This window comes from Pleurodeles waltl, chromosome 12 (assembly GCF_031143425.1).
Source record: "Pleurodeles waltl isolate 20211129_DDA chromosome 12, aPleWal1.hap1.20221129, whole genome shotgun sequence".
NCBI lineage: Eukaryota > Metazoa > Chordata > Amphibia > Caudata > Salamandridae > Pleurodeles > Pleurodeles waltl.
In genome coordinates, this window is record NC_090451.1 from 582,791,505 (window position 1) to 582,814,323 (window position 22,819).

Sequence of the window (22,819 nt, forward strand, 5' to 3'; positions counted from 1 at the left end):
TTTAATGATGTATGTTCTTTGCTGCACGCAGACTAAATGCAAAGAGGAAATATAAAAAAAATGTCCTCCTTCACTTGGAGTTTTGGTTGTGAGTGGTAATGTACAGCCCATTTTGGTAGGTTGTAACAAAACATTTTTAAAAGCCCTGCTCCACCAGGGTGATTACGCGTTTGGCTTCTGCAACCTCTTTTTATTGCTCCAAAGGTTTATTTGTTTAAAGACATAAGCCCTGATCAACCAAGCATTGCACTGTGAACTAAATAAATGCTGTGTCTGCTTATCTGAACCTGTCCCGACCTCTGCTGTAAGGTGCTAAACTAGAGAGAAGAGGCCAAAGGTTTTGTAAGAGCACGAGTTTCCTTTTCTATCCGCTGGTGCCCGCCCGAGTCGTTCAAAGGTTACCGAGCAATGAATGTACAATGCTGCAGCATTTGCTCGAGGACGAGTGAGCAGTGCAATGCGCCTGCTGTCAGTGAGTGTGCGAGCAGTTTTTAGGAGGGGAATCTTGGTGCAAACTCTACCCGAATGAAATACGTTTTCCTCGGCGAAATCAGTGAGGTTGGCTCGGTTTGTGAGAATATGAACCCATTAAACTGTTCATTTCCAACCAGAGGACGCACTGAGCTATATAAAATGACAAGAACCCGTAACTCAATGTTACTTTGGCTTAATCGTTTTATCCTTTCCATGCGTTTTATCCACATTCCTCCTTTACCTTTGTGTCCTATTTACTTTAATTTCTGTCTTTTTTTGGCGTATTTAATAATCTTTCTCCTGGTCTCGCTGCAGGTTCTGTGAGTCCTCACTATGGAGGTGAACTGTGATTGCTTATTTGTCCTGGGGACGCTTTTCGTCACATCTTTGTGTATGGCAGTGATCTACTTGGCTCATCGCCTTGGGTTCATATACCAGCTCTTCCACAAGGTAAGACCACAGTGAGATCAGGTCGACCTCTTCCGGCATACTGAGTGACTGGGACCACTTATAGATGCTTCTGCACTATTGTGACCAGTTTGTGGATTGTCAGACACCAATAATTGTTGATTTTGATCCCTGGAAGCCATAATGTCAAGGTAACCTTATATCGACTACAGTACGTGTTGGTATGGAAATTTGCCCTGCATTGGATACAGTTATGCTCCCCTAACCTGAGTGCCTAACTGCGGGTATCTGGTACCCTGGTTTTAATTTTGGCCCTGGCCTCGCACTAATTGACCAGGTGCGCGAAGGCCTAGGCCTGATCTTTAAAAGAAGAGGTCATTCGCCTGTAGAGGCACATAAAGCATGCTCTTGGTTAGACTGTGGATTACTGTCCCTGTCATGGTTTTTGTTTGTAGCTGTGTGATGGCAATGTACTGTGTTTTTTGTGAATCGCTAGTGTGACCAGACCTTTTTATCTTTGCCACAGCAGTGAAGGCCTACTGGCCTACTTAAGATGTAATTTTCCGCTGCTACATGCTGTCCTAGGTCCTACCTCTAACACCCCATTGCATGTCACCTGCATGATGCGTACATCATGTGTGTGAGTGAACCAAAGTAATGGAGGCCTATGAGCTTCATTTTGGAAGCTCCCGTCCCAATATTGTGCAAAAGATGGAGGTGAGTTTGTTTACCCAGATGGAGGTAGTGTAGTGCTTGTGGGAGGATACCTAATAGTGGCGGTGGCAGGAAATGTCAAGGGGGGGCAGGGGCGTTGTCGCTGCTGCCGCCTCCTGCCACAGCACTCCCCTTCTGGTATTCCAGCATTCACTGGGTCACCAGTACAGGCTCCCCAGCAATCCTGGTGCTGCTTTCATGCTAACCCTAGCATGAGAGCAGCATCAGGATTGGTCTGAGCAGCTTGGACTGCCGCTCAGAGACAACCCTGGGGCTGTGCAGTTTCTACAGCCCGGCTGTTCAACACAGCCGGGCTAGAGAAACCTAAGTGCAGATGTGTATCCGGCCAGCAAAACACAAGGTGTCCAATCATAATTGGGAGCGTGCCCTGACCCCACAAACCAAATCTGAGCCATAGTTTTAAATCTTATGATGATGTAACTGCCCAACATGTCCAGCCCCATCTTCAGAACAGTGACCGGCACAGATTTGTAGAACAGAATGGCAACTCCACACCTTTTCAAAGAAGACAGTATCAAAAATGGCAGTGGCCTGTAAATTACCACTAACTATACGGCCCACCCAATCTTTCCTAAATTCGCTTGATTCCAGGACTCAAAGATGAGTTTCCTGCAGTATGACGATGTCTACAAGTTTCGAGGCAATATAAGACAATACCTTCTTCCTCTTAATGTAGTGCATGAGGCCATTAATATTAGGGGATAATATCCGTAATTATTTGAGTTTTGATGGCAATAACTTGAAACCAGGACAAAATTAAGCTGTTTGCTGTTCGCTGTGTGAAAGTGGTGACTAGTATTAAAATGAAATGTAAAATTTGAAAAATGCAAAAACGACTAGTGTAGCCCTTTTGCAATTATATGCAATAGGTTTGCAGAAACTGTAGAGCAAATTTAAATCAGTACAGTTTTTATGAAGGCAAGAATATAATAGTCGAAAATGACCAAAATAACAAAAAAATAAAAAAAATAAGTAAAACAAGTCCTCAGTAAAAATGTGTTTACTTTAAACAGGCGAGTGAACCTCCCAACTCACCCCCACCCAAACACCCCCTACCAGAAACACATTTATAATTTAATAACAGGACATCTCTGGACACCAAAGCTCTTCCGGATCTCTACACTTCCATGCAACTCAAGGACATATACAACAGGCAACAAGTGTGTAAAACGAACAAGACAAAAGGACACATTTTCAGATCGTACACCTCTGAAAGAGTTACAGATGGATACAAGGAACACCCCTAACAAATCAAAAATCACAGAGTGGACATCCATTCCTCCATCCATCCCTCCTTCCATCCCTTCCTCAATCTGTCTCTCCCTCCATCCATCCCTCCATAATTTCTCTTAGAACATTATTCTCAAATTCAGTATTAAATTTGTTGGTCAGAATCAGTCATGTCAATCCATCAAAGTTTGATGGGAGAGTGAGACCTGTTGCTCTCTCTCGCGGCAGCTTCAAATCCTTCTCTAGGGCCCCTCCCATCGTTTTATTACAGAGTCCAGCCTCTGACGTTCCAGAGCATTGTCACCCACCTTCCCGTTGAGCAGGCACAAAACTCAGACCAGATTGCGGTATACTTTCAGGGTCAGGTTGAGACACCTCCTTGTCTGCTTCCGGCAGAGATGACAAAAAGGACCAGGATTACTCAGATCTTGAATTCTTTATCCTTGCCATCAGTGGTAAGGAGCATAATATCTAGTTCCAAAAGACCACTGCGGATTCCAAGCTTCCTCAGAGTCGGTCTAATTCCAAGAATTTCTTTCTGCGCAGTACAGTATTGTGTGAGAAATCAGCATCAATTAAAACTTTGGTACTGCAAAATTGAAAAGGACCATGATGTCTCTTGGCTGAAACAATGATCTGAGGAGCTTGCTGGTGACATACTAACAGGCGATAATTGGTTGTGGAGTATTCCGACGAGTAGTACTTCTGTCACGAATATAGTAATGCACTCTGAAATTCCAATGGAGGCATAAGTCAGCACTGTGAACTTAGGAATGAAGACAGAAAGAAAGCCTTCCATGTCCTTTGATTTTGCATCCTCTGGCCCAATGAAAAAGCAGACATTTTTGGGACTATGATCGTCTATCTCTGTTAGCTTTCTTTGCAGTTGCTACACCTCACTTCCCATAACATGATTAGTTTCTAGGACAGTCAAGCTTTCAGCTATAGATTCAACCCTGTGATTCATTTATCTAGCCATTTGTACAGGAAGCTAAGATCTGTTTTCAGCAATTAAAGATAAGCTGCTGTGGACTTTGTGTCTGCATGCATTAGAGCTATTGTTGTCTTAATTCTGGTATATTCCCTTATTAATGTCTTCAATGTAGGTTCCTCCATGTTAGGGATAGCAGATTTTAATTTCTCAGCCGCAATGTCTGTGAGAAGTAGCTGTTGGGCGTTCTTACGCTTGGACATCAGGGAAACCTATAGGGAGCAATCTGACAAAATTTAGCATCCAGGCAGATTAAGAAACAACACCCCACAACTAGTATAATAGCCATCAACAAAACAGAGTGGTCGAGCAGGAGGAATTCCATATCCAGTACTAAAGCAGGGGAGATGAAGTAGATAATACTTGTATGATTGGTTTGTTATACAGTGACAAAAATGTATTGGAGACTTATGTAAACTTAGCATCAATATGAAAACGTGCGCTATAATTGGTAGATGCTTGTGATGTAGGCAAGCTAAAGTTTAAGTAACTTATTGAAAATTCCGATATAAAATTTGAAAATATTTGTTCTGTTGTAGCATAATGTTTCACCAGTCTATTTGCGCCGGTTTTGCAGGTTTTCTTTAGAAGCTGTATTGGTGCATTTTTCATCTGAATTAAATGTGTTTAGCTGATTTTAGTTGAGTTAATTTTATTGAGTATCTTTTCAGTAAAAGCATCCGCCTAAGTTTGAGCTGTAATTGTGGTCTACTGTTGCTCGGTATTTTACAGCCCCTTTAAGACCTCCATTGGCACCACAACGGGCCAGATAGAGCCCCCTTGCATCTGCACCAGTCTCTCTAATCTGAAGCCTGTGTGCTAATTATCGCAATGTTGTCCTGAGCTTTACTGCCCATTTTAATTGTTGTAAACACCTTCTCACCTTTCTACCCTAATTCTCCTTTAGGCCTTCCTGTGACTGCAAAACTGGATCAAACAGCACCCCTTTTCTTCTGCATCAGTCTTTTATCTGATCACATAACAGAAATGCCTGGGGCCTACTAACTTTCCTGAGTGGGTGTCAGGAGGCATTGAGCTGTACCAGGAAGCAGCCATTTTGCATGCAACTGCCATCTGCTCAAGAAACCCTGTGCAGACCCATTAACTATAGATCGATCTCTCTGCTCCCATACCTAGCCTTAGTCCTATAGAAACTTAGGGCACAGAAACCGCCCATGTTAGAAATTGAGTCTTCAGTAGACAGAGGTATGTACCCTGTCCAAGTAGGGACCACATTTCTAGTCTGGGTAAGTCAAATACACAACATAAATTAACCTGTGCTCACCCTCTGGCAGCTTGGCACATAGCAGGCAGGCTTAACTTAGAAGGCAATGTGCAAAGTATTTGTGTAATACACATACAGTAATCACAATTAGGCCACCACAAAAAACACACAGTATTAGGAAAACAGACAATATCTATCTATTAAAAATAAGACCAAAGCGTAAAAATTCCAATCTAGATATTTCACTTTTCAAAGTTATCAAGTTCGTGGTTTTAAATGATGCAGAGAATTATGCTAAATGAATCCACTTTGTTTACGTAAATTACCTTAATACTCCGGTCATGCTATTTCCCATAGAGCTGTAGGCTACTGTGTTCTGGATTATGTCTCTCCCCAGCGTGGCGGGGAAAAAAAGCTGTCAGGGCTGTGGGGGAGCTACCAGTGGACATCGGGCACCAGGGAAATAACTGCCAAAGCAGCGGGTTGAAAAGTAAGGAGATATTGAGGCTGTCGGCGCTGAAGCAGAAGGCAAAAGTGTACGAACGTGCAGCGCCTCTGTTACGTGGGCAGCCAGGTAGGGACTGGCTGCTGAGGTAAAGTCCGTGCAGGAGCTGTTGGTAGTTGCAGGGAAGCTGTGTCGAAATCTTGAAAACTCGTCTGGCCAATGGAGCTGAAGTCTCTCTGTGATCCAGGGCACAGTGTGTGGCAAGCTGAGCTGAAGCTTCTCTCCAACCAATGGCAAAGCAGGTGGCAGGCTGCAGTGAATCTGCTCTGCGATTCTTTGACAAAAGCAGGTGACAGGCTGCATGGAAGCCGCTCTGCGATCCTTGGCAAAAGCTGGCCACAGGCTGGTGGGAAGCTGCTCGGAGATCTTTGATGTCCTGGAGACCCCTAATAAAACTGGAGGCAATTGAGCAAGCCCTTGGAGTTACTCTGTGTGTGGTTGTTGATTCATGATTTGCAGAGCTGAGATCGGCAGGGCAATACAACAAGGCAGTGTAGCAATTCCTTGGAACTGTCATTCCTTGCAAAGTGGCGATCCTGGCACACAGCAGTCTTTACTCCAGCAGAGTTTCTTTGAGTCCAGGAGTGTACTGTTTTTAGGGGGTCAGAGACCGTGTATTTATACCAAAAAGTGCCTTTGATGTGGGAGATGAAAAACGTTTCTCTGAAGTGCACTGGTCCCTCTTTCAACCCAACCCTGGCTTCAGACTATCAGTTGGGGGTAATCAGCCCCTTTGTGTGGGCTCAGGCCACTCCCTTTGAAGTGTAGGGGGGAGCCCTTTCTAACCACCTCCCCAGGAAGACACATAAGTATGCAGATAAAAGCAGATGCAGTTGAGTATCGTGTGTTATGGGTACCTGAAGGGAATGCACAAGTGTAGCTGTCACCTAGCCCAGGTCAGACGAGTATTGGAGACAGGCTGTAGGCTCACAGGACAGCAAGGGCTGTCTAAAAGTGGCATTTCTAGAATAGTAATAATACATCTGCATTTTCCAGCAAAGAGGATTTCTCATTACCATTCCAGTGATACTAAACATGATGAAGCCACTCCTCTCAGATCAGGAATTACAGCTAAAAGTATTTTAATGAATTCCCTAAGCTGGCCTATGAGAGAGTCATTCCTCGCAGTAACAAAAAATGACTTTGGGAGTTTTTCATTACCAAGACATGTAAAACTTAAAAGTACATGTCCTTCTTTTTACTTATGTAGCACCCTGCCTTGTGGACAATCTAAGGCCTATCCTAGGGGTGACGTGTGTAAGAAAAGAGGAATTAAAAGCTTAGCAAGAGGTTTTACATGCCAAGTAGAGGTGGCAGTTAAACTGAATACACAGGCCCTTCAGTTGGTGACCTGAGACTTGTTTATAGAGCTCTTTAAGTAGGGGCACAACCAGTGCTGCAGGCCCACTAGCAGCATTTAATTTACAGGCCCTGGGTATATGGTATACAATTTTACAGGGGACTTACAGGTAAATAAAATATGCCAAATGTGGATACACTAATGTTACCATGTTTAGGAGAGAAGCACATGCACTTCAGCACAGGTTAGCAATGGTAAAGTGCTCAGAGTCCCAAGGACTACCAAAAGCTACACCAACATAACAAGAGGTAAAAAGCAAAAAGTCTGGAGTAAGACCACCATAAGGATGCAACGCCTAACAGCCAACATTTTCGCCACAAATTACGACCATATGACTGGACAGATGAGACCTAGTGGCCCTCATCCTTCTGGACCCGAACTTAGCATTCACTACGGCACCCCACCCCATCATCATCATCTGGCATCTTCCTGAGATTGGAATCCAGCAACCTGCTCTCTTCTGGATTGCTCCTTCCTGACTGGCCGGAAAAGCAGTCTGCCTTGTGCCCTACTTGTTGGTCATCCACAGCCTCATCTGTGGAGTACCACAAGGCTTGTCTCTCAGCCTGACCATGTTCAGTGCCAATATGATTGTTCGGTCAGCATTATTCACTCTCTCAACATCGTTCTCCCCTAGGCTGACGACGCTTAGCTCATACTCTCAACAAGACTCTCAGCACTTTAAACAAGTTCACTGCCTGTATGACCAAAGTTGCCGACTGGATGTAGACAAACTGTCTCAAACTCAATACTGAGAAAACAGAATTTGTGATATTCGGGGGGAAAACAACAATCCCAGCATACACACCAAGAACTTCATGATAGTCATCAGACTGGGCATGACCTCCTTAGTCAGCATTGCCACAGCCTCCTGCTTCAACACGTTGAAGATGCTAAGGAAAATCTTCAAGTGGCTCTGGAGCAGCACCCACATGCAGCACCTGGAAAACGGCCCTGGTCACTAGCACACTGGATTACTGGAACCCCTTTACTCCGAGGTCACAAACACCTCACCAGGCGACTGCAAACCATCTAGCTCTCAGCCATAAACACCCCACCAGAAAGAGCTCCACTGGCTTTCTGTACACAAGTGTGCACAATTCGTAACCCCTGCACTTAGCCCACTCCAGTCTACACATGCTCAGTTTACATACGCCAATGTAGAAACTGTTGAAGCAAAACATGTTTTTTGTTGAACTATGGGAAAACATGGCCGCATTTTATTCAGCATGCTTGATCACAGTGCCCAGTTGTAAATCAAGGTTCCGGTGTCATAAATCACTGTGACAGGATCATAAGTCCTTTACGAGTGACAGATCATAAATCATACATTGTTGATAGGTCATACATCAGGGTGTCACTTCTCAATCCACTCATGCCATCTGCTTGTCCTCCTTATGGCACCTTTTTGTTGTTAAAGCAATCATACATGCCGCTTTGGGGGTCATTAAGTTTCTTGTTGGTTTAACTCTGCTTGTGAGTGGGGTAGCTTCTGGGAGGAGTCGGAAGGTGGACTCGATTTTCTCCTTCACCTTGGGGGATACCCTACCTCTTACCTTCACCAAGCCTATGGCTTTCTCCACAGTGGAGTTGGGACTTTGACTTGAGCATATTCCAGCAAAATTCCTTGCGCATTTAACATATATTATTTTTTTTAGGCTAAATTTCATAAGACACTTCTCCTTTACTTTGGGGATATCGAGCACTCTTTCCCATGCACAGCACCTTTTCTCACATGAAATATATATATTTAGGAAAAATGTTCTTCCATTACTTTAAGTGTTTCTACCTTACTGTATGGGCATACGATTTGTTTATTATTCACTCTGATCTCAGTGAAGTTTGAGATTAAGATGATTTTTCACCACACAGGAGTGCTCATTATTTTTAAACTGGTGGAGGTTCGGGCTGTGGCTATTTGTTAGCTCATATTGTATATTTTGATATGAGTTTTCTTGCTTAGCAGTATGTTTACTGATTTACAGATCCATTTAATAATGAGAAGACTGTCCTGAAAAAGGGATGTGTCTGTCAAAAAACATGTAGAGAGCAGTACAAGAGAGTAATATGAAAGAAAGAAGAGAGGAATGTATAGAGTAATATTAAGGAAAAAGAGAGGAATATAAAGACAAGTGAAAATTATATAAAGAACAATATAAAATGAGAGCAAGTATGAAGGAAAAGTACGGACAGAAGAGCACTTTTATAGAAAAGTCACAGATAAACAATATTTTTGTGGATGAATAATAAAAATGAAACGACGTGCATGTATTGATGTTGAATGTGCTACACCTGTGAACTCTCTTCTCTGAGATATATTATATCCTATGATCTATAACTATTGACTGATGTATGTCCTTTGATATGATATTAATGACGGTGGGATTAATGAGTAGAGAGTTAGTTAGGGTGGCGTAAGTTATTAGTGTGGAGTATTATGACAGCTGATTGATATTTATTATTTGTTTTTTTATTGATTAGGTCATATATGTTTCCAAGTAAACTTTGTATCATCAATTGCTGAATGAATAGAAGAAAATAAATGTTATAATTCTGCTTGTGCACACAAAAATAAACATGTAACAGAATATTAATAAGGTTGCCAGGTGTTTTCTGAAATTGGTCTTGGACTCGTATATAACCATAGGCTTGCGGCGCAGTGAAGGAACTTCTCTACGATGACTCATGCCATTACCCTGAAAGCATCTAACCTGTTGTCAAAGTTCCTTTACTCCCTCACTCTTTTCCTTTCCTCCTTCTCCTTACTGCAAGGAGTGAGGTCCAGGCCCTCTATCTGTATTTCTAGCAGTGTAAAAATGTAGATAAATTCCTTACTCCAAATTCTCTCCTTAACTCCCAGAGGGATAAGGCTTGCCAACACATTTGCCTTAGTGATCATCGAGGGCTGCCCCAAAGAGGGCCTTGCAGTGCCTGTCCTGCTAATGCTGTGCTTTTTGCTGGATGAGTGCTGCTGACTACCACACTGCCCCATGCTGCTATGGGTGAAGCTGAACTGTCCTGCTCAGGTCTATTGGTATGACTGCCTGCCTTCCTCCAGCTGGTGGACAACGTTCCTTTTCACTCTCCCCCCGCTGAGGAAGCCTGCCCTTGTGCTGCGCCATTGTCACTGAGCAGTAGGGGTGCAAAAGATTTTAAACATTCCTTAACAATTGCATTTACATGCTCACCATTGGATGTCTTCTCCCTGCCTCATTGTTGGATCCTGCTGTTGCCTGGATGGCTGCAGGTGGCAGATCTGCCCACACAAGCCCCTTCTTGATGATAAGTTTCTTTGGCTCCTTGCTCACATTCCTCTGGTGCTTCCTTGGTCTTGTCATTACCTCAGGATCTGTGTTCATGTCATTCTGAGTCTGCCAAGAACCAGATCCGGAGGTCAGGGCTTCTCCTACATTGCTCCTAAAGCATGGGACAACCTACTACTACACATTATATCCACCGCCTTACTTGAGCTCCGCAGAAAGCTGAACACTTGGCTCTTCAAATAGCTTGTACCGCCTGCCGTAGGCGAGGCTAGACTCTCACCTGTCCACTGCCAGAATACCGTCCCAGGTGAAAGTGTGCTTTACAAATACACATAACGTAACATAATAGTCTCTGTTGTTCAGAGTGTGAAGGGTGCTTTAGGTCAGACCAGCCTTTCGATCACATTGTTATCACTGTTAAATATCACTTGAGAGCCAGGGGCAGAATAAGCACGTTTATGCCTCCGCCTCCATTGAGGCGATCCATTTGAGGGCGTTCTGTTGAATATCTATGTTGTGGAGTCTGTTGAGGAGAGTGTGGTGGGAGACTGTTGAACGCAGCAAAGAGTTCTAGGAGGATTAGAGCTGCCCTTTCTCCTCTGTCGAGGAGGGTTCTCATGTCATCCATGGCTGCTATCAATGCATCTCCGTACTGTGGTTGGCCTGGAATCCTGATTGTGAGGTGTCCAGAAGGAGGTTTTCGTTTGAGGTATTTGATGAGCTGTAGGTTGATGGCTTTCTCTAGTACTTTGGCATAAAACAAATTGCTTCTTATTCGAACAAAAGGAAACCATTTAAAGGGGAGAAACCGGTCTGTAATAGAAAAAAAACCAAGAGTGCATCTGAACAAGAATACAAGGGAGGCTTTTAAAAGTGAGACAAAAATTTAAGTGCACCTTATTATACAAAACAGAAAGGATCATAAGAACAGACCTAAATGATTTCCTGGATACAAAAAGAGAAAATGTGGACTGAAGTGATAGCATCTCTGACTCTTGAATGCCAAATCGTTCTGGAATATTTGAAGTCAAACATTGAGGGGTCGGAAGAAAATCAAAGCCCTTCCAGTCGCAGAGGAGGAAGGGTGTGCAACTAGATAACAGTGCTCTACGGAGCAAATAAGAGCAATAACAACCAAAGTTGTTACAAAAATACTCGTAAATATCTTCAGTATTGGGAAATCTTTAATCAAGCTTCAAAGTTACAACCTCAGAGCCACTTCTGACAAGAATGACAGTTCGGCGGAACACATGCATAGACTCAACTAAAACTGTGGGAGGCGAGGGCCCCTGGAGATGGGCAATAGCATGCAGTATTTTATATTTATATATACAGTAGGAAGAACTAGATGATATCCTGCTTTAGTGTGACATTAACAAAGAATTATATAAGTAATACATTTGATAAAATTACAACAATAGTACACTGTCGTTAAGTCATACAGTAGAATGCCTTATTACTTAGTCTGGTTCAGATGACTTGATGACATCTGTAAAACAATTGGGGTTAGTCATCAGCAGCCTGATAAGTTCACGGGCCTAAGGCCCAGATGGGCTGTGTGCTGACATATTGAAGTCAGCACTCAGTGAATGGGTTCCAATTCTAACCCCAATCTATAACAGCCATAATCAAAAATGTTTCTCATGGTCACAGTATTGGTTTTACCCAGCAAGGTATAAACCGGAACTCTTACTAGCTTTACTGAAACTAATAATGACACTACGTGATAGTTCCTTACAGAGAATGTTAATTTGAAATAAAGGATCTCTCAATTGAAAAATGTACACACTAAATGGGCTATGCCCACGTAGTAAGTTTGCACCTCCTTCTGTAAATTGCAGATGCCCCAGATGCATTATGATAAAGCTGCTCATTCCTTCCAAAATTGAGGAGGGTTGGGGGAATCTATCTCGCCAAATCTTTATGCAGATCACACAGCCCTGTTGGACCTCACCCTAATTGGCCTACAACGGCAATTAAATGCCTTGCAGAATACTTTGACAGTAATGATTTAACTATTCATGTCTCAGAAACAAAAATAATGATATTCTCACACCATACGAATCGGAAATCTAAAGTGCACTGATGGCTTAGAAGTGAACAATTGGAAGTTATCGCTGAGTATAGATAGGTATTTGGGCCTGTTTTTAAAATGTGTTTTAAACTTCAAATCATACATCAATCACCAAGAACATAAAGTGAAAGCAGTAGCTGGAACATAAAAGAAGATAAACTCAGCACTATGTCACAGGAACATTGATGTTCTCAGGGAGGCCTATAATGCAAAAATAACTCATTTATTGGTGTACAGATGCAGCATGTTACCAGAACGATGCAAAAAATAATTGAAAGAATAGAAACAAATATGTGGAAAAATGGCTTGGCTTACGAAGAAGTTCTGTGAATAGTGCACTAAGACTAGAACTTGGCATATGTTTCAGATATTAGCAGAGAGTATTGAACTACTGGTATGGTATCTCAAAAGTAGCATAGGAATTGCTACGGCAATTGAGGAAACAGCATCTACAACTCAAAAACCAATCCTTATGGATGGATAATAAAAAAAAAAAAAGCAAATACAGTTGCGAAGGTGGGTGTGGGATCGGCACAACAAAGTTAATAATTAAAACTGCTTGAGTTAGAGTATTGGCGTAAATCCATAACTGGACTTTTCTTGCCACATAAATTGGTCAACTCTGCCGCATAATTTAATGCTGTCTGCCACATAATTCCAGTGGCTATAACCGTTTCATCATCACAGCTTCTCAGCAGCAAAAAAAACAAGCGTTGGTAATGCAAACGGTCTCTCGTTTGCTCGAGCAATTAGCATTGTAAACTCCTAACCGGACTTTTCTTGCCACATAAATTGAAAATGAAAATAGAACAGTTTCACATAACTAACTGGACTTTTCTTGCCATATAAACTGAAAAGTAAAAGTTTCACACAAGTGAGCTGACGGCCGCCATCAGCGCACAGCAGACACAAACGGAAATAACAATTCACTCGTAGTGAAACCTATCGACAAAAGTGCAATTAACTCTGTAACAGGGTTGATGTCATGCAAAGCGCTCAACTTCTGCCAAACGAGATCGCGCTGCGAAAAAAACAGAAAAAGTAGTCCACAAACCGGATGGAAAACAGCAAGCCTCGTATGTTTTCAGCACGTGGTCGCCCTGCCTGAGGATGGCTAACCACCGAAAAAAGGCATGACGTATGCATGCCTTCCACTAATGAAAGCAAGCAGATTTTAAAAGTCAAGCCCACAAACGAATGAAAGACACTGACGTAACATGGGCGTGGTTTGAAGCCCAAAGAGAGATAACAACATGAAACTGAGTGCTTTGCGCTCGCCCGTAAAAACCGCACACTGGTGCCTGGTGGCAGCAGAATCCCACACTGGTGTCGCCCAAGCACCAGTCTACCAATTGTGATCAAGAATGGCATTTACTCTACAATTAAAGCAGATGAGCTCTACCTGTAATCACACAAATACAGGTTTGAGGATCTCTTCTGGGTAAGGAAACTGACTCTTCACTTCAGGTACAAACTTTGATGTCTAGTCTACACCGAGCCTCGGGGTAACCTTAGCAATCACCGCTCTGCAAAGAATAAGATTTATTTCCCTCGGGTCAGACAATGCATTGCGTTTCAATGGGACACCAGTGTGAATGAAAAAAAAAAAAACCTTTACGCCTAGAGATACAACCTTTAGTTGGTAAAACACGCTGTAGGCACATTTCTACTCATGTTTAAAAAAACAAAATGTGTCAGGATAAATTAAAAATGATGCATAGAAAAATACTTCAGTCATCTTATTTACATGCATACATCACACATTATAAAACCAATTTGTGGCTGAGCTCGGTGCCCAGTCACACTTATTTCCTTTCACTCACCACACCTAAACGATGCATCCCATAATACGACGACTGCCCCTCAGTGATCGTCACACACAACAGGGAGACACTTCCTAGATAGTTTCAAGACTAAGACAGCGCTCTCCCAGCCACACACCCTTGATGGTGTAGCATGCGTCCCATGTGGGCAAGTGCTTCAGCACCCCTCTTAGTGGTTGTAAGCACTATATAAATATTACATGCAATATACAAGCAGATGTGGGCCCTGCTGCAGATTATGCATACTTGTTTTTTCTAATATTTGTCAATGGTGATACTGTGGTGCTCATTACGAGCTTGGTGGGGAAGACCGCAGTGCAGGCGGACGCCAAAAGACCTCCAGCATGGTGGTCCTCAAACCACCATATCACGACTGCTGGTGGCTTTCAGCCATTTTCCAGGCAGAAAACTACCAGCAGTCGTACTGGCGGTCGGCAGTTTAGTGGCGGTTGCACTGCCAACACCGCCACGCCAACAAAGCACTGCCCACCATATTTCACTTCGAAAAACTGCATGGAGGTGTTGTGTTGGTGCAAGCGCCAGAACCTGTTCCCTCCCGGACGACCACCTCGACGACCAGGTAAGGTGACCATCCGAAAGGGGGCGGGGGTGTTGTCTGTGAGTGTGTGTATGGATTTGGGGGGGACCAGGGTGTTGTGTATGAATTCGGGAGGATGGGGTGTTGTCTGTGTGCACATGTGTGATTGTGTGTATGGATTCGGGGAGTGTAAGTGTTGTGAGTGTCAGGATGTGCGTGTGTGGAAGTGTGTGCATTTGGGTGCGTGTGTGTATGCGGGTGGGTGAGGGGTAAGTACTGGGTGCGGTGTGAGAATGTTGTAAGGGAAGGGGGTGGGAGGGCACTTGGATGTAGGGGGCGGTGGGGGAGTCGTTTACTTGTGACAGGAATGCTAATTCCTGTCGGAGGTAGCCTTTCCGCCAGGGTTTTCGTAGAGATGCTGCAGCCACGAAAACCCTGGTGTAAAAGGGACTCGTAATACCACCGGCAGTCAAAGGTGGACTGCTGGGTCGGAGGCACAGGCCAAACCTCCACACTTGTAATATGGCAGTCAACACCGCTGGCCCATCGGCGGTGGGACTGCCACCATGAGTCTGGCGGTCTCAAAACCGCCAGACTCAAAATGAGGGCCAGTGTGTCTGCATCTTACACAAATATTGTTATGTCAAACTATGTGGCTGTTTTTAAAATGTTTAAAAAATACAGAGTATTTCAATTGAGAACTTGTAAATCAAGACAACCGAGACCTGCTCCTCGTGCCAGAAGCCCCGTATACACAAGGACACCCTCAAGCATAATCAGTCAAGCTGCTTAAACAAGAATAAACTCAAAATAAAGATAATCGTACGGAAACCTTGGAAAAAGTGTTTCATATGTGGGGGAGAAAACTGTCATCTATCCTCGATACTTGTTTGATTTGGCTCTGACAAAGTAATGATTTCTGTAATGAAAACCAAGTGTCCGAGGAGCACCTGTCTCAGCGCAACCCTCACAGCATACCTGTTTTTGTTTGCTTCATCTGAAGTGATGAAAATAAGTATTAGACTTTGGGCAGCGGGAGGAGGGGACGGAGTGTGTGAAAATACGAGCGCTGCAAGACAAAGAACAAGCAGTTAATTCACTTTTGTTTTTTCAATGCTTTACAATTCTTGTTTACATGCCACTCTTTCAATGTATGCAGGAGGTTTTAATGAAGGAGTGCAGGCTCGGCTTCAGAGGACACCTCAAGTCCGCCCCTAGTCTGAAGAGCACTGTGAGATGCCAAGTAGAGCAATTGCCGCAAATATTTGACACTAAAGTGCTTTCATATGCTTAAACACAGGGCAGCTTGGAGCAGAGTGGTGGGGAAGGGGGAGAAACGCACATGAGAGCTTCAAAAACACTTTTCTGTGCAATTTGTGAACTAAAACAAGTAACGGTGGAGGAAACAAGACGGCTCGTCATGACATCAATGGCGTTATCGCGCATCACGTGCTGCAGCCATTTTAAATTGGGGGAATATACTTGAAATATTGTAACAGTAGCGATTTTCTCTATGCCTCGGCAACGCATAAGAAAATCAATATTTTCATAGTTGTGGTCATGATTGGCTTTGCACCGCAACAGCAGGGGGCGGAAACAGGTGCCCTAATAAAACAGCCTGTAACATTTGTACTCGGTCTTTGAATGTACAACACATGTAACCAGAGAAGAACATGATTTAGAGCCCTTTTTACAGAAACACACTGGAGCAACTGAAAACATCCAGCACTTAGGTCAAATGCTATAAGCCTATGAAAAAGGTAGTCCCTAAGCCCATTACATTGGCACAAGTGGAAGGGTACAAGTACAGGGGCCATGCTCCATGGGAGTGTACAACTGTGGAAAAGGTGAGACAAAGCGCAAGGATTGACCACTGGCAAGCAAGGATTTTTTAAGAACACTGAAACAAACTAGTGAAAAAGCAGAGAGCCCACAAAGATGTGTAGAAGTATATACTAAAGTATATACAAGAGGTCTCGAATGCTCGACCTGAAAATGGTGCAGACCAGAAACTCAGATAAAGGATTAAGAGGATTGTAGCGAAAACCTGAACTTTCTCACCTTTTGGCTACAGACTCTACATCTACTTTACAACCGTACTTGAAAAATATAAAAAGGTGTACTGTAATAAGATGGATGGTGAAGCTTAGACTGAGCCAAGTTTAGGCTTCCATAAAGCGGAAACATTTGGCTGAAAGTCATGTGATCATGAATGGAACAGTAAGGGCTTCATTATGACCCTGGCGGTCTTAAGACTGCCAGGGCAGTGGTGGCGGTCGGATAGCCACATTACAACCATGGTGCTTGTGCCACAATCGGACTGCCACTTCTCCACTGGAGGAGCTGGTGGTCCTAATCCGCCAAGGCAGCACTGTAAGCAGCGCTGCCCTGGGGATTGCAAGTCTCTTCTCCGCCAGCGATTACATAGCATTAGCACTGCCATGTAAAGGCCGGCAGAGACAGAGAGCAGGGGGCCCCATGGGGGCCCCTGCACTTGCCATGGGCAGTGCAGGGGCCCCCATGGCCAGCCCTCTTGCGCTTTTCATGGTCTGCATGTTGTGGGCTGTTTCCCTCTGGGCCAGCTGACCCAACAGGAAACTCGTAATGGGGGCCACGGGAAGGGGACCGCACTGGTGGTAACCTGACCTCAGGACTTCGGCGGATGGCCTTTTCTGTTAGCCAAAGTCATAATTAGGGCCTAAATATGTGTCCCTTCTCCAACAGAACAATCTGACACTTTCACACGTGCTAGTACTTTGCACATCGATTGGTCAGGAATGGAAAAAAAAACTTTGCTTCCTGTTTATAGAGAACTGCACAGTAAAGGGACTGATTATCTTAGTGCAGAGATGCAACATCATCAGGCTGTGTTATCAGCTTGGTACACATTTTAATACTGTCATGAAGAAATTGCTCTATTTAAAATAGCATGTTAATATGTATAGCCCTTCATACTGCAAAGTAAACCAGCCTTGCAAAGAAGGTGAAAATTTATATATTAACTAAATATGAGGAGTTTGCATTTGGCACTTTTTTTTTTATAAAGCTCTGCTTTACTGTTGAGAAGTATTTTTATTTTTTAATTTGGGTGTTTTGAAGGTGATGTGATAGACAAATGATTAGGAAAGCTGATATGTTAAAGAAGATGGAGAAGTTGCGATATAAACATATTATAGGAATTGCATTGTGCACTTCATATGAAATTGTATTTATAATATCATTAAATTGAATAATGTTGCTAATTGGTTTTGCTCAAAAATAAGCTATGAGGAATTGTATCTTGCACCTTACTAGAAATTATTTTGGTACACTTCCAGAATTCTGGTGTTGCTTCTTTAAATTAAAAAGATGGTAAGTGGAATACTATAGAAGGAACTCAATTAGCAATTATTTTGGTATCTCGGCGACGTAACTTCATCAGTGAGGCCCCTGCTTATAACTGATAGATGATATGCCACATAGTATGTAGTCGATGGGTAGATATCTTAAAGTCCATTATGTACATGATTTTTAGAACACAAAGTGTTAGTTTTGTTTTTTGCTTAACCTTTTAACCAAACTTAGGCGATATGAAATCAAATCATTCTGTAATTTGTCTCAATATCTTTTTTTTTTTTTTTTTTTTGTAAGATGTGTAGCATTCCTGTTTTTCCTTTCATTTTTATGACATTTTAAATTTGTCTGATGGTTGAAATGTTTGTTTGGCCTAGCTGGAAATATTTCAAATAAATAAACTTGAACTGAACTGAATACCCTCTGCTGTCTCCTTGCCTTCACTTGCTGTCACTCCTTTTGTTTTTGCCTCTGTTGCTTGCCCTCACCTTGCCCCTTCCTTTCATTATTGCCCATGTTGCTTGCCCCACTTTCCCCCACCATTCCTTAAGTTGTTACCTAAGCTGCTTGTCCCATTCCACCTCCTCTTTCTGTTGTTGCTTGTCCCTCCTTCTCTTGTAGTCTGTGTTGCTTGCCCCACCTCCTCTCCTTCTGTTGTTGCCCATGCCACTTGCCCTCACCTCTTTCATTGTTGCTTACTCCTCTCACTCGCCCATCATGCTTTTGTTGTCTGTATTGCTGCTGTACAATATGGCTAAAACAATGACAGAGCCAATGTGTCATGCAGGCGAGACGTTTTGATTTTACAAATGCTTGTTATTTTTTTCTGCCTCTTCAGTTATTTCATTCTCTTGGTCTCTTTCACTTGCCTCTTCCTTTTCTCTGTGTTTGTGGCATCCACATAAAGTCCACTTTGCTTTTGCTTAAATAAACAAAAACAAAAAAAAAAAGCACAGGTTTTGAAAATTTTTGTTTCTGTATTTGCCTTTACATCAATCCAGTTTTGCTTCACCCTTCTTTACTAATCGTATGCGTAAGGGTTCTTTTTTTAAATTTCAGGTAGAAGCTCAGAGTCCACGGCACGGAGGGGAGATTGTGGCAGATGTTCTGCGGACCCATAATGTGCAATTCATTTTCACTTTGGTAGGAGGCCACATCTCCCCTATTCTGGTGGCCTGTGAGAAGTTGGGACTCCGGGTGGTAGACACGCGACATGAAGCCACAGCTGTATTTGCAGCAGATGCTGTTGCTCGACTTTCAGGTATTGTGTGTGGGATCAGTAGACTTTGTTGGATATATTGTACTGAGCAGGTGGAAATTGAAAAATTCTGCTGGCAAGCAAGTAATCATTGCAGTTGTATCAAAAATTGTGATGAGGTGTACAGAATATTTGTATCTAAAATGTGCAAAGTCACCAAAGTGTATGTTTGTGTGTGTGTATGTATACACACACCCCCCCCCCCCCCCCCACTATGTTACAGCTGACATAGTGGTGAATAATTACCATATGAAATATACATAATTTTGTAATGTTTGGTTGCAGCTAATTGACATAAGTGTTTATGAGATGTTTGTGCTCCTAATGCACCGTAGCTATGTAGCGGTTTTGAAAGCATTATAAATGTTTGCATTTAAGATGAACTCTGTGTGCAAGTGACAGTTGACTTGTATTGAATATGCTCGACACAGCTATTTAGCTCTGCAGAAAAAGTTTCCAACAGGAGAAAGATTTTATGTAGTAGATGTTAACTTTTGTAAGCAGCCTTGAGTTATTAGGGAGAATTGTGTCAGCATGCCAATTTATACTTAACATGGGAGGGTGGGTGCACCAGGTGCTAACCTATGTACGGCTACTTGTTTCGCATCAGAAGAAGGGCTATCTGTAAAGTTTTCACAGTGTGAAGGGTGCAATAGCACTTTCAAATCTTTGTTATTTTTAGTTAGGGCTCCCGGTTTTATGGTATTTATTTTTTAAATATTTCCATCTGTATTTCTTTTTTAGCAAACTAATCAGTATTTATCCATATTTATTTTGTGTGCTGTGAATAAATGAAGTTGGAAAATTGTATATTTCCACATTTATTTAACTAATAAATGTGCACTCAAACTTTGACACCTGTAGTGTTTTAGCAAATTAAGTAGCCAAATGTAACATAACAATACACCCACCAGTGAATAATCAATTTATAGGTAAATGGATGTTGACATCTATCTGCTCAGCGGTTAGTCTGGAATTAATGAAAGACTATGAAAAGTGACTGATAATAAACCTAATTTTCTGCAATTTTCTGTATTTTTCCATTCTTAAAAATAAATGTAGCCAGAAAAGAAATGGTTTTCTGTCTGTATTTATCTGTCAAATTAAGTAAAAATGGAACTCCAGAAGCCCTATTTTTAGCAACTAGTGTTTTTTTTTTTTTTTTTTTTACAACTGTTGCATAGAATGTAGACTGGTCTTGGTAGATACTTTTCATTACTCTGTTGTGTATTTCTAATGAGAGTTTCACTGTTTGCAGACAGTGTTGTATAGAATGAACTATTTCCATAGAGTAAGCACTGTTTACCATACTCCGTCCTCTGCTGATATCAACTTCATTTCTTAATGTGGGTTCGGTGTGTGTCAGGGGTTTGATACAGATAAAAGCTGTCAGTAGCAGGGCATTTGTTTTCAATTTGGTACTCACTATTTTGGCTTTCTCTGAATAGTTGAATACACAGTACTCAATGAGGGTTTCCCATATCCTTGTGGTTTATTGTTAATATGAACTATGGCACATGTAAGGACATTACAATTTATACAGGTGTAATGCGGAAAACAATGTTTTGATGATGTCATCAGTGATGTCATATGTCATCAATGAAGTCATTTGAGATGCCATCTGTGATGCCCCAAATTATGTCATAGAACATTTCGTGAGTGATGTCATATGTGATGTCATAAGCGATGTCATCAGTGATGTCATATGTCATCAATGAAGTCATTTGAGATGCCATCTGTGATGCCCCAAATTATGTCATAGAACATTTCGTGAGTGATGTCATATGTGATGTCATAAGCAGTGCATGGCGGAGGCGCACATTATAGTTAATGGTGCTAACTGTAGCTGGGGAATTTCTGTGATTTTTTTATTTTTTTTTTGTTTAAAAGGTTAACACCACTGAGAAATTCACCTAATTGTAACATTACTTTAACCTTTTGTTTATTTCAGTGAATTTCTATTTTTTTTAAATATTGAAAACATATTATTACACCTAACTATAACGTTGCTTTAACATTTTTTTTTTTTTTTTCAGTGAGTGTAAAGGTTTTTTTTAAATAAAAATATATTTATAAATACATTGAAACAAACTATTCCAACAATGTTTCCACTGAGATGTTCAACTTCTTAGTTTTTATAACTAGCATGTTCATAAATATTCCCAGCATAGTTTCATAGTCTTTGTATCTATCTTTACATAATCATTTTATCTATATTTGAAAAAGACACTTATGAGTGTTTCCTATACTATTAACTTTGTGTTTTCACTATATACATCCTTTTCTAAAGTGTGTGATCGCTCTCATGGGTGGCTTGATGGAAACTCGCGGGATCGTAGAGTTATAAATTTCATTCTAATCTGTGGTACAGAGTTTTTTCATCTGGCCAGTTATTGCATGGTAATCTTTAATAATAAAGCCAGTACAGTATGTATATTGTGTTGATTTTTTGTTTACAAACTTATGGCTCATGCAAGACGATCGCAGGAGCCAAACACTCAATCCCCTGTGTGCACTATAAAGGGGCTGTACTTCCTGTCTGGTTCTTGTGAGCCACTCGCATTATACTCTATGCCCCTCTACACCGCTGCACCCTACCCTCCACCATTGCACTCTACACCGCTTCACACTACTCTATACCACTTTACTCCACTTTGCACCACTCTACTCTATTCCACTGAACTCTACACCACTCTACTCTGCACTACTCCACACTATGCTACTCCATTCTACGGCACTATACTCTACTTTGTAGCATTCTATGCTACTGTACTGTGCAACACTCAATGCTTTTCTACTATGCACCAATCTAAGCCACTGAACAACTCTACTCTGTACTCCAGGCCACTGCACTCTGCCACTCAACTCTTCTCTATGCCATTGCCCTCTGCATGACTCAACTCTATGCCACTGCACTCTGCGCTACTGCACTCTACTATGCACCACTGCATTCTATTAGCTGCATTGCACACCTGAATTCAGTGCTGCTACACTCAATGCCACTGTATTCTGCAACACTCTACATCGGTGCATTCTACACCAGTCCACTCTACTGTATGTCACTCTACACAACTCCATACTATGCCACTCAATACATGACACTCTCTGCAACTTCACTCTAAAACACACTACTCTACAATATTTCTACTGCACTTGTTGCCATTCCACTCTACGACACTCCAACTCACACGCCTCTGTGCCACTAACGTTTACCCATGCTGAACGCCAGCCACGCAGTTGTACAACATGGCTGCAACACATTCTCAGATAAATCTTGGCTTTTCCAATGTTTTTTTTTTCTTCTCGATGTCTCTAACAAGAAACTTGAGTGCCATAATGCCCTCCTACATAGCATGGGTGACTCTAGCGAGAGCCAGGCACTCAGTCCTCCATGTCCACTGCAAGAGGGCAGTGTTTGCTGCCTTAAGCTTGTGAGCATCCTGCGGAAGCTTACTTATATAGTGGAATTTGCATTTTAACTGAACATATCCTGTTGTAATAGATATAATTTATATGCACCAGATTTTCTCTACCCCTTTTTTTTTTTATACAATCCCTTGAGACTCTCACAGGATCGTAAAATTACTTTAGAGGAAGGATTT

The 22,819-nt window shown here is 42.2% G+C and overlaps 1 protein-coding gene across 5 annotated transcripts in view; it reads left to right on the forward strand.

Annotated features, from left to right (window-relative positions):
- Positions 1-22,819, forward strand: part of ILVBL (ilvB acetolactate synthase like) — a 562,186-nt gene that overhangs the window by 48,658 nt on the left and 490,709 nt on the right. For 3 of the 5 annotated variants that reach the window (XM_069217736.1, XM_069217734.1, XM_069217733.1), the window contains exons 2-3: positions 790-924; positions 19,019-19,220. In XM_069217736.1, the coding sequence (XP_069073837.1) occupies positions 808-924; positions 19,019-19,220 (319 nt within the window). In that variant the 5' untranslated portion in view covers positions 790-807. Of the gene's footprint in view, positions 1-438; positions 559-789; positions 925-19,018; positions 19,221-22,819 lie in introns of those variants that run through there. The other 2 variants (XM_069217735.1, XM_069217737.1) reach the window with 2 other exon arrangements.